Source organism: Cebidichthys violaceus, unplaced genomic scaffold (assembly GCF_023349555.1).
Source record: "Cebidichthys violaceus isolate CVI_PGR_0920_01 unplaced genomic scaffold, fCebVio1.0.p SCAF_6, whole genome shotgun sequence".
Taxonomy (NCBI): Eukaryota; Metazoa; Chordata; class Actinopteri; order Perciformes; family Stichaeidae; genus Cebidichthys; species Cebidichthys violaceus.
This window is the reverse complement of record NW_027176816.1, coordinates 9,905,881-9,917,909: the sequence shown is the minus strand read 5'-3', so window position 1 is coordinate 9,917,909 and position 12,029 is coordinate 9,905,881. Positions and strand designations below refer to the sequence as shown.

Here is a 12,029-nt window from a genome sequence, read left to right as displayed (position 1 = left end):
TGTGTGTGTGTGTGTGTGTGTGTGTGTGTATACATGCTATTGGCAACAATGAGACAGACAATGCTATTCAGGTTGCCACTTGATGCAAAACATGTATTTAGACTCTAATGGAAGCTGAACAATATATAATATATCAGTGCTGCATTGTTGCATAGCAGAAAGCATCATGTTACAACCTCAGGCATCAGATATATCTAAATTTACATTTACATCAGCAACAAATTAAAAAAATGTTTTTTTAAATATGATATGTCTAATTTTTGCGAGCTCTTGACATTTTTAAGCACTGGATTAAATATTATCTTGGTGTAATAATACAATATTAGCAGTAGCAGTATGGAAATGCACTGCTCAGTATGCTCTGAAGTGATGGAAATAAACTAGAAAGAAATTAAAATATAAAAAATCTCATCTAAGAGATGCAAAGAAAGCAACTAAATATCTTTCTTCAGTTTGACTGCTTCTCTCTTCAGGGGGTTAACAGGTTCTTTGGTTCAATGACGCAAAAGGTTTCATCTACCGTTTAGCCATTTGGAAAAAACAGGAACATTTCATCATGGCAGACGTTGTTTATATGTCCCCAACCCCCCATGGGAAACAGGAAGAATTTGTTTGAAGGAGTGATTTGAAGACTTGGCAGAAAGGGGCCTCTGCCACGACTAAGATAGCAGCTCTGTTCCTCTCTTTATCCGAGTGCAAAACAGCAGATCTGATTACAGAACCATAAAGTCAATCATCAATCTAGTGTTCTGCTACTAAGTACCACTCAAGGTCAAACAGTGTTTGTCGTGAATGGTCTATGACTAGCAGAGAACCCCCTCTAGGTTTTTCATCGTTTCCTACATGTGCATATAAGGCTACATCCACACTACGTCCGCTCCGTAGGGCTGATAACACCACTAGACACGCCGCTCGAATAATAGCTTGCTTCCGCCGCATGTAGGCAGTAGTAGCATTAAAACATGTGGAATTTAACTGCATAACAGCTGCTAGCATTGATTTTTGAGTCTTCCCACACCCACTCAACGCCTCTCACCCAGGACAACTCCAGGAATTAAACAAGTTTAGCTTAAATCCTGGGTTTCTGGTTCCCCATAAGAGGTTGGATAATAAAATATAGTTATTTTTGCCAGGGGTTGGTTTTCTGAAGACACCTAACTGACAACACACTGAACTCTCCCTCCCCCCTATCATTCTGAATGGTGGCCCCACAAGGCTGCCTATTTCAGTAGCTATGAATCAACTAAATATATTTTAGCATTAGACTTGAAAAACATCTCAGAGCAGATGTACCCAGTTGAGGTATCTACAGATTAATTCAAACACAGAAAGAAGAAACAACGTTTAAGTGTTAAAAGAATATCACTTTGAGTTGATGTTCACATCCGCATGCAACATACAAAAAATAAAACCTTTCCGGTGACAGCAAGACGTAGCAGCGTGTTTAGGCTCATTACAAGCACAACTTGAATTTACTGTGTTCAAGAATAATACCACCGTTTTGACATGGGTCCTACATTATTTTTGTATTCAAGGACGTTTTCCAACATGTCTGATGAGTAATGCAATGACAAGAAGAATGTGATGGTCAATGAAGAAATTAATAAGATCTGAGATAGGGAATATTACCACAGTATCACAATCATTTTAAATATTTACCTCAGTATTGATGAATTACTAAATGTAAAAAAAATAAAAATAAAAAAAAGAGTCACATTAACTAGAAGTTTGCATTAAAGATTTCCAGGACGAGGCAGGGGCAGACTGGATGACACATGGGGGATTTTTTTGTTTTTAGGACAGAGCTCCTTGGTCAACCCCCACTGTTCAGCAACTTTTCACTTATTCACCCAGCTCTAATCCAAGGTTTTAATGCTTGCAAAAACAATAATGAGCTCCCACATGTCAACACTGCTGGTATTGTTCTTTGAACCATACAGAGCCACAGATGAATCTCTTTGACAAAACATTGTCATAATCATGTTAATTTCAGTCAAAAGCACCGTTCAGCCTCTTCACCTGTGGCTCTGTCACACTCTCAGCTATTAGTGCGACAGCTCAGAGCCTAAATTGTGAGACAAACAATAACAAAATGAACCTAGGACAGTGAAGTGGACACCAAGTCTTTGACCTGAGGACAGAAAGCTGCTGACCTGAGACACAAGCTGCACTTGTCTTCTCCTGTCTTCTCTCTGCTGAAATAGTAGACACTGTCAACTACACTGTCGCATCGTGTGATGAAGCAACAAAAGAGTTGAATGACATTACTGTGTGCGCGTGTGTATGTTTACCCTGCTCACTGCTGCCATAACCTGACTGACTGGTCAACTGTCAGCACACCTGTTTCACTGTTACAGCACAGCACTGACACTAGCTCAGAGACCAACCTCTCAGCAACTGTGTCCACGTTTTTGAATATGACTAATTCATGCCAGACATTGTCTCCTTATTGACAAGCATGTATAGGCTACAAAAAAACATTAAAATAAGTTAACATACTTTTGGACTAATTACTGGTTACCCAAAAGCCCTCCACTCTTTTGAAAGGCTGCAACCATTGTAGTTCAGTACATTTATGTTAAATGTTTGCTGGTAAATTGCTGCAACTGCCTTCCATACTTTGTTGCACTTCTGGTTAAGGAACAGAGTAGTTGACGACTTGAATAAAAAAGGACTTTCAGTACTTTTCTTTCTCTCCATTGGCCTCTGTGCTCTGCTGTCTGCTGTGTGTGTGTGAGGGGAGCTCAGCCCCATCATGTCCGAGTCCTCTGCTCCTTTTAAGTTATATAAACTGTTTAATTCTCAAGTCCTTTTGTGCTGCTGTTCCAATACCATCAATGCTGAGCAGATCAATATGTGTATTGTTTCTGGTATCATCAGTGCAAGAATTAAAGTAGAAATGATGCCCAGACAACAGCCATAGGTATGATTTTTTTTTATTTTTAAAGCTGCTATGTGAGTGCATACTCTAGCATGACTTTTCAATTTTAAGAAGGCTTTCTTAAGTGTTGATGTAATTGCTGGAGTTCAGAATGATGAAGTACCTTGACTGCTGTCCTCCTCTGTGCTGCTGAAGTCATCCTCATAGTAGGTGTTTGAATCTGTAGAAGCACTGGCATCACTGCTGACTGAGCCCTTCCTCTGGCGCTGGAGAACACAAGCCTGATGGAAGCAAACATAACAATCTTAATGATGATCAGACTTTTTGATACTTCTCTTTTCAATCAGACACCAATTATATTAACAAGGCAGTATGTAGGGCTTGTCCAGAAAGCCGCAGCTCGCCTGGTGTTCAATCGCCCCAAGTTCTCCCACACAACTTCCTTTCTCCGTTCTCTACACTGGCTACCTGTAAGAGCTCGCATCCAGTTTAAGACTCTGGTGCTAGCCTACAGGGCAGTGAAAGGAACAGCTCCTTCCTATCTCCAGGCCACGGTCAAGCCTTACACCCCCGCCCGACCACTTCGCTCTGCTGCCTCGGGGCGATTGGTCGCCCTGTCGCTCAGAGGTCCCTGCGGCCGATCGACCTGGTCACGGCTGTTTTCTGTCCTGGCCCCACAATGGTGGAATGAACTTCCCACTGACGTCAGGACAGCAGAGTCGCTGTCCATCTTTCGGCGCAGGCTGAAAACCCACCTCTTCAGCAGGAAGTGCTACCCTGAGCCTTCCACTTAGCACTTATTGTATTCGTAATACTTATAGCACTAACTGTTTTTCTTGTTTCTGCACTGTACTTTGGCTCTGAGTTATGCTCTGCTTCATGCTCTTAGATGCTTGTTTGGAAAAGGAAATGTACTTATGACTAGTAGTTCTTTTGATTACCAATGTTGAATGCACTTATTGTAAGTCGCTTTGGATAAAAGCGTCTGCTAAATGACTGTAATGTAATGTAGAGGACAAAAAACAGCTGCCAAAACATTTCTCATGCGTTTGTTCCATTGTACCATCACCACAACCTGTTGTATCACAGTATCAGTTTTGTCACTTTGTATATTTAGTTGCACCTATGTCTTTCTGAACTATGTTACCGTGCGTGTTATGTTGCATTGTACAGATAAAACAGAATTACTTGAAGAAATGTTTTCTGATTAAACAAAATGAAAAGGGTGTTTAGAAAGAAACATAGGCTCTGGAAATTAGGCTTTCCCTTGAGGGAAGCTGACAGAAACTGCATCGTTTGACCTTTTGTGTGTTTTCCCAAAAGCAGCACAAGAATTTTTCTATTTGTGATGGTGAAAATAATAAAATGACCTGTAATTATGCAAATTACAGGTTATGAAAATCTATAATGAGCGCACCTTTTTGTAGGAAGTGAAGAGAAGGGTGAAGAGGAGATTGGTCAGGGGGACGGAGTCGATGAGCCGTTGGACCCTCTGGATGGAAGTGCTTTGTGCCATGATGTTGAGCTCAGCTGGGGGCCCATCACTCGCCCAACCCTGGAGGAAACATGGCTTTAAAGAAATAGAAGGTTCCTTTTGCATTTGTTTGTTACAGGTTTTCATTGTATGTTTAGAGCCATTGCATTATTATTTCAAGCAAATAAGATAACCTTCCATAGCCATTTATTTTATTTTCTTTGCTTTGTTTATATAGAATAATTGCTTTGCATACAGCTACAGTGAATGAGTAAAGACTGGACTAGTCAAATAAAGTTTGACTGGATTACAAACGTGCATGTTTGTATATGTTTACTGTAAAACATGAGACATGATTTGGCCAAAAACAAACCTGAGAAGCCATTCAGAATGAGAAGTCAACAAGTTGACCGTTTACACTCATTGTAATGTTTTCAGCAGAGTCTTTATGTATACAATCACCACAATGACTTGCGTTTATATGTGATGAGTACAACAGTAAGACAATAATATAAAATAATAATAGATATTTATAAATAGTGTGTGTGTTTAGATTGTTTCTTGACTTACCCGGTGAAGAGCCTCAACTTGAAGATCCTGGAAAAGTGAAGTCAAAAGTTTGATGGCATGGTTTGCCAAGATAACAGACAAAACACCAAACCCTTGGTGCCTTAAGGAAAAAAAGAAAAGAAAAATAAGGAATGCATACGAATCATTTTTCAAGTGTGATCTTTTCTTAAAATGTAATAATAAAATAAAGATTACATATCAATAGATTTCATTGCATAAACGACTGTTCACATCTTCTTGAATAAAAAACAAGACAAAACTGAGCCGCAGTGACACTAGAAACATTATACCAACTGATTGTGTATTCATTACCCTTTGCCAGGACCAAGTTTAGGCGATCCCGCGCCATCCTTGGTGCGAGCAGCAATATCACGTACACGCAGGGCAGCCAGGGGATCCTTCTCTTTGCCTTTATCCGCCAGGGCAGTGGGGCTCAGGTTGAGAATCAGGTACAGGCTGTTTAATAGGCACCAGGCTCCAAGCAGCTGGAAGTTCTGATAATGCTGGAGTACACAGATAAGAACAACAACAAAAAACAATCACTAAGAACGTATTTTATAAAAACCTCTGACACACTTCTTTGCTTTAACTTCAAAAACAGTTCACATCTGAAGTGGCCCAGTCGAAATGAACCACAAGGCACTGAACTTGTTATTTATTCTTGTATGGCATTGAACCCAAGTACTCACCTCTCCTCCAGCTCTGCGGGAGTTGCTGATGGCATGTCCAATCATTTCATAGATCTCCAGCTGTTGCAAACACATTTGTACTCGTTACCATTTTAAATGTGCTGTATCTTGTTACAAATGCTGGCAAGGAAGTCGTTAGTCAGTAAACAAGTAACTTTCTGGGCCTATGTAAAACTTGTGAGTAGCAAAAGTCTCAATGTAGCACCAAGTTGTGTCTCATAACTAATATGCGAGTATACATTGAGAATGTTGTACTCATAATACTCACACATTTCTGGACAATTGTGGCTGCGTCATTTTCATAGTCCTCCTCTTTCGTCCCAGTGGAGGCTGAACGAAGCTGCAAGCCGCTGCCCACCTGCAGAATGGCCATGCAAGTGGCCACACTCACACCTAAATGGGTAAAAATGGTATGTTTTTAATTTGAAATTTACCAATTTGACTCAATACTAAAACATTCAGTTGTGGATTAAAGAGGGGAAGGCTCAGTAGTGGTTGTTCCAGCTGTTGCTGGTACATTCAAACATGTCGTATTGCACTGCTTTATGGTCTATTGTTTGGGGAAGAAATTTGGTATTGCTGTCCCGTCTACAATTCCTCCTAGTTTGAATTACTGAAGGTATCATTGTGGGAGTTATCACCTACCAGCATAGAGACAGCTCAAAGCCAGCACGGTCATATCCAGTAATCTCCCTGGTGTCAAGGGCTCCAGTACAGGCAGGGAGAGCGTGTCCAAAGCCATGGTCACGTCTATCACCAGGGAATGAAATCTGGGTTTGAAGTACGGAAAGGTAATTTAATGTTTAAGAGAAAAACAAAAATCCACTAGTAATCAAATACAGATGCAGAAACATAAACAGACAATATCATATAATAATATAAATCAATATAATATAAATGATCATAAAATAAAAATGTATAAAAAATGTGACTTCAGATCATTTTGACCTAAGAATCAGTTTTATTAAATTACCCATTGCGGACAGCAGTGGCATCAGCCACCGTAGCCGGCATGATAAAGAAAGAGTTGGCTGATACAGCATCCTGGAAACGGTTGATGTAGCGCAGAAAGTAGGGCAGGTTGAGACACACTCGCAGCAACTTCTCAGACCCACCTGGAAATTATGGGAAAAAAATAATTATTAGCTCTGTAATGTAATGTAATGTAATGTAAAGCTCTAGTCAGAAAAGAACAAAACTGAAAAAGTTAAAAATGAACACTAGTGACGATTCATGTGGCCTGAAAAGGTCGAGGGAAAATGCACAAAACCAACATTCTGTTAAATGACCAGCAGGATACTGCTGAAGGTGATTGATTCACACTTACAACACTGTGTGTGTCTTTTATACATTCACACACATAAGCAAATAGATGACACAGAGTGGCCCTTAAATTGAATGTCAATTTGGAATTTACAACCTAGAAATCATAATCTGACAAGGGGGGAATAGTTCAAGGCTGTATTGAAAAATAAATTTATATCACAATATAGTTTTACTGATATATACAAAATCCTCAGGAAACATTCATTCATCGTGTTTCAACACAGTCGGGGGAAACTTTTAAATCTAGACACATTAACAGTATAAGTGTAAACGGAGTGTTTATAAACCAAAAAAGGACAACAACCACTCACCAAGTTCCTGTAGGTTTGACACATTCTGAGAGACGAAGGCGTTTTTCATTTTGGCCTGAATAGCTTGATCTGTGGTTTGGTCATCGCAATCACTCTCAGCCTGTAATTGGAGAGAGTCATTTTGTTAAAACACAAAAATCATGATTAATTGCAACCGTATGCCGATTTAAATTTTGTATATGGCAACTTATATCACAGGTTGAAAGTGAGTTTATTTTCAGTAAAAACACTGATAAGAGGAAAATGAAACACGTTGTTGATGCAGCTGTGGAGCTTTTGTACACTTGCTCTGGAACACTTGCCTGCATGTGCGCTGCTGACGGGGAGGCAAGGATGGTGGTAAGGTCAGGGTTAAAAACTGAAGTCAGTTGATTAAAGAAGTTCATTTGTACTTCTTTATGTCGAAGCTCTGGGTTCACAGCACTGGGCAACTCCTTCTGATCTTCCACTATGAAATGAACAAGGAAGGACACCATTTTCCACATTGTAAAGCTTTGAAGAGTTTCGCCTGTAGGATGATTATGTCCATTTTTTAAGTCTCAGGCAGGACAAATATCAACAATGTCACTGAACAATCACTACACCAGTCAATGTAAGACAAATTAACTAATAAAATAATAACCAAAGCATAAGCCCCAAGTCAGCAGGGCCACTTCATTTCAGATTTGAATGGCTCTGTTTCAGTTTCTGTTGTCAGTCAGAGGCGGCTCACGCTACGGCTCTAAGTGTGAATACAAACAAAGCTTCGAGGGACACTTACCATCTGAAAGGGTCTTGACGGTTTGAGGCAACTTGGCAGATTTCATCATAGCAGTGAAAGTAATTATTTCTGTGCGATCTAGTCTGCTGCAGCCAGTGCAAAGTCCTTTTATTAGAAGAATCAGGTGTTTCTGAGGAAAAATTAACAGTATCACCCAATTAAATAATTTCAAAACAGAGAACTTACACAAATGACCAGGAAAAGCAAGTTAATATCTAATTTAATAATCAAAATGTAAAACCAAACATGCAAGATTCAACACAACGAAATTGAGACAAAGTGGCTGACAGAGAAAACATAGTTATATTTTGCTGTAGCTAGTCCTACCTCCTTAAAACTGAAAAAAGAAACGTATCAGTTGAATGCCGTCCTACGTTACAATCTCTCATGCAGTTTGTTTCTCTCACCTGTGATACCGCACATGCCTCATCAGGGTTCTCCAAGCGCAGCAATGAGAATTCAATCAACACTTTGCACGCCGCAGCAACCGAAAGCAGCTGGTTTCTCGGTACTAGAGACAGAGCAAAAGTTATTTGCTGGCTGAAATAAACACAACCTTTAATATTTGGGCTGAATGGCATTAGGAATTTCTATTTACACTAAAGAGAAAGTGAAAGATACATACTTTGCCCACATACTGTGGTGATGTAGTGTGCAGAGAGTGCCACAAATGAGGAGTAGAAAGGCTCATATTGTTTGTCGTGGTGAAGGATGTCGGATTCACTGCAAATAAGTGAATTATCGCATTAAACACTGTCAAATATGAATTTATGTAGAACATTTATCTTTACGCAGAAGAGAGTTAGGAGAGACACAACAGAAAGATGAGGATGTTTGTATGCGAGACACTTAAGTTCAATGAACTTAATACCACATATAGCATTTAGCAACAGTCTGAAAGCCTCCTACAACCCATACCTAAAAAAAATATATATATATATATATATATATATATATATATATATATATATATATATATATATATATATACACATACACACACACACACACACACACGCACACACACGCACACACACACACACAAAGGTAAATATCAATACTGCCCAAATGACAATAAGTGTTACCTTTGGATTAATATAGATTTTTGATTCTGTTACCTTTCTCGTGGTTGCTAACTGATTCACAACAACTAAAGCTTCCTAGACAGGCCTGGAGAAAATATTATGGTATAGGCACACCTGTATGCATTTCACAAACATGATAGTTTTTTTAATTAATGAGTTCTGATAAATATATTCTTCTCACATAAATAAGAAAACACAACTGGCCCTAGCTGTCAGTACTGCCAGATCACTTTGGTTATTTGCAGTTTGTCTCCAGGGAAAACCTGTGTTTAATTATGCAGTTACGCCTATTTGGTGTCCAAAAAACATATGGAAACACACAGCTCTGATTTAATGTTTCTACCGACAGACCTCAGCAGTGTCCTACACCATCTAGAACTGACACTTAAACTGCCAAAACCATATGACGCCTCTTCAATCTGTGATCTCATCACATACTTTCAGACAGAAGGAAGGCCATCTTTGTTGGTGGAGACCAACCTGTGTGGCCGACACACTCTAAGCATCAGTCCATCACAGGGACATGAACCGCATGTTTCTTGAATTATCTATACATATTAGTGATTGTTTTCTGAAGCCTCCGATACATCAATCTGATCACCTGAAAGTAGAAAACCCCTTCAATGTCCCACTGGGAAAAGGTACAAGATCAAAAGACCAGCTACCCTTCTTTATGAGCACCCTCATAGAACATAAGTCATACTATTTCTCAAATCCATCGCTGAAAGACTATTATATTACGCCTGCAAATGAGTAATACATCTTGTTTTTTATTGATCAGCCAGAACTGTTTCTGATCTGTGCTTCTAAAATTAGGAATATGGTAAATAATAGAAAGACCTTAATTTTTGCTCATCATCCTGACAGTCTACAGTTCTCCCAATCACTGAAATGTGCTTACCCTTGAAGCGAAAGACTATGTAAACAAACATTTCTTTTAAAATATCACACTATTCTTGTAGCACTCACTCTGCATTATCTAACTCATGTTTACGATGTTTAAAAGAGTTATATGGTCAATAAAACATTGCTGAAAAAATGCTTTGGATGTGATACAGTAGCTAATGAGTGAGCATCAGAAGTCAGACACATCAAACGTGTATACAAGTTCAGCTGGATGATTCATTTGAAAACGAAACTAACAGCCCTGGTAGCAGTATGGCTGCTTATATTTTCAGGTTGATTGTTGCTTTGGAAATCGAAACCAAACAACTAAAAAACTAAACATCGCATGAAGCTCTTCAGTTGTTTACCCAGAGGGTTCAGTTGATGTCACCACTGAAAATGAGCGTCAAGAGTGCCAAGATAACCTGGCTACTGAGAAACGTTGGGTCCTACTGAAATGATACACACTGCAAGGTGGTGGAGCGGTAGTTTGCAGGGCGAAATCTTCACGTTTTACGATCAAATTAACGAAAGGTTCCCGGAAATAAACGACGTTAATCCTGGCCCTAACACTCGTTCCCCCTGCGTGACTGGCACTGCACCAGCTTCCTCGTAGTGTAGCACAACCGTGACACATGTTCCTCAAGACATTTAGCCTTGCGTATAGTTACAAAGCAGCCATATCGACTAAATATAGATTTATTGAAAATACATTCACGGCGACCCATGACTAGCTCATCAAAAATGAGTAGAGTGTAATGTTACAAGGACCCCGCCTACTTCCAGCCCAACTACAGACACAACAGCTAACGTTAAACTGACAACCCTGCTAATCACTTTATGTATAACGTGTTTATTGACGTGACGAGAGTAGACTGGATGTGGCTCAAAACATAACCGATTCTAATGTAGCCAACTTGTGATAGCTGACGTAGTCAACAATTACTACGGCTGGGCTATTTAAACGTTACCCAATCATTATGGAAGGCCCCTTGAGTAGCTTACTTGCTAATGTTTGTGTTAGCTAGCTAATGATGAGGCAAATTTTCTTAACGTTACACTGCGACAACGACTGACGATTGCACAGCAATGCTACCACGTTAAAGATCAATTTCCACTAGTCATAACTCGAGCCGTATTTCAAACAGTTTATGGGCAAGCTAAATAGCATTTTGAGTAAGTTAGCTAACATTAGCATATTAGCTAACGTCAGCAACTGACTCGATGCCAATACAAGTTAACTCAAGTAGCTTGCTAGCCGCTAACGTTAGCTAAGCGGGTAACGATTGCCATCGAACTTAACCAACCAAGCTAACTTAGCATGTTAGCCAGCCAGCTCTCTCATGGGTGGACACGGCTACTATTTGAGCAAATGAAGACACGCAATGGATTGACATGTAACCGGTTACCTGTTTATTATAGACCCAATAAGCTGAGGTAGCTCCTTCGTTTCAAAAGCGGTGTACGAAGCTGATAAAAGCGGCCGTACTGCCGCTGTCCATTCGTGTTCCCCATCGCCTCCGCTCGACGCCATCTTGAAATCCCATAGAAAAAACTAGCTACTGTACTGAAGGAAGAAACTGTGAAAGTGAATCACAGGGGGCGCTCACAACACACTACAGGTCAACACTTTTGTTTGTCCCCAATAAACAGTTTTTCATCCTAGGGTTAATACACTTCCCAATTTGTTCATACAAATAAAATACTGTCTTTTTTCATTACATGTTATGCCATATACTGATAATACCTCATACAGGTGTATACAGGTCACTTATTTCTTGTATTTACTCATTGCATCGTTCCCATCGAACAACACAGTGTTTATTGTATTGTGGGTATTTCAACATTCCTGTAAATAAATAGGCTCTCCATGTATAGTGTCTTTTTTTTTTAGAACATTTGACTGAAATCTGAGCAGCAACTAAGAAATTAAGTTTTCCTTTATCCCGATTTCTAACTGCTTAGACAAATAGTATTTAGATAAGGAAGAACGTGTAAAATGTAACTACAGGCTCAGAGTTTTATTGTGTTCAATCTTGCTGCGATTT

At 39.6% G+C, this 12,029-nt stretch overlaps 1 protein-coding gene across 3 annotated transcripts in view; it reads right to left on the bottom strand.

Moving 5' to 3' along the window:
- Nucleotides 1-11,515, bottom strand: part of ubr4 (ubiquitin protein ligase E3 component n-recognin 4) — a 52,626-nt gene extending 41,111 nt beyond the window's left edge. For 2 of the 3 annotated variants that reach the window (XM_068732703.1, XM_068732705.1), the window contains exons 1-14: nt 11,391-11,515; nt 8,637-8,734; nt 8,419-8,522; nt 8,012-8,141; nt 7,554-7,699; nt 7,252-7,351; nt 6,588-6,729; nt 6,260-6,384; nt 5,883-6,007; nt 5,615-5,674; nt 5,238-5,428; nt 4,926-5,025; nt 4,299-4,436; nt 3,045-3,162 (exon numbers count right to left, since the gene is read on the bottom strand). In XM_068732703.1, coding sequence (XP_068588804.1) covers nt 3,045-3,162; nt 4,299-4,436; nt 4,926-5,025; nt 5,238-5,428; nt 5,615-5,674; nt 5,883-6,007; nt 6,260-6,384; nt 6,588-6,729; nt 7,252-7,351; nt 7,554-7,699; nt 8,012-8,141; nt 8,419-8,522; nt 8,637-8,734; nt 11,391-11,515 — 1,702 coding nt within the window. Of the gene's footprint in view, nt 1-3,044; nt 3,163-4,298; nt 4,452-4,925; nt 5,026-5,237; nt 5,429-5,614; nt 5,675-5,882; nt 6,008-6,259; nt 6,385-6,587; nt 6,730-7,251; nt 7,352-7,553; nt 7,700-8,011; nt 8,142-8,418; nt 8,523-8,636; nt 8,735-11,390 lie in introns of all 3 variants that reach the window. The other variant, XM_068732702.1, reaches the window with a different exon arrangement.
- Nucleotides 11,516-12,029: the final 514 nt, after the last annotated feature.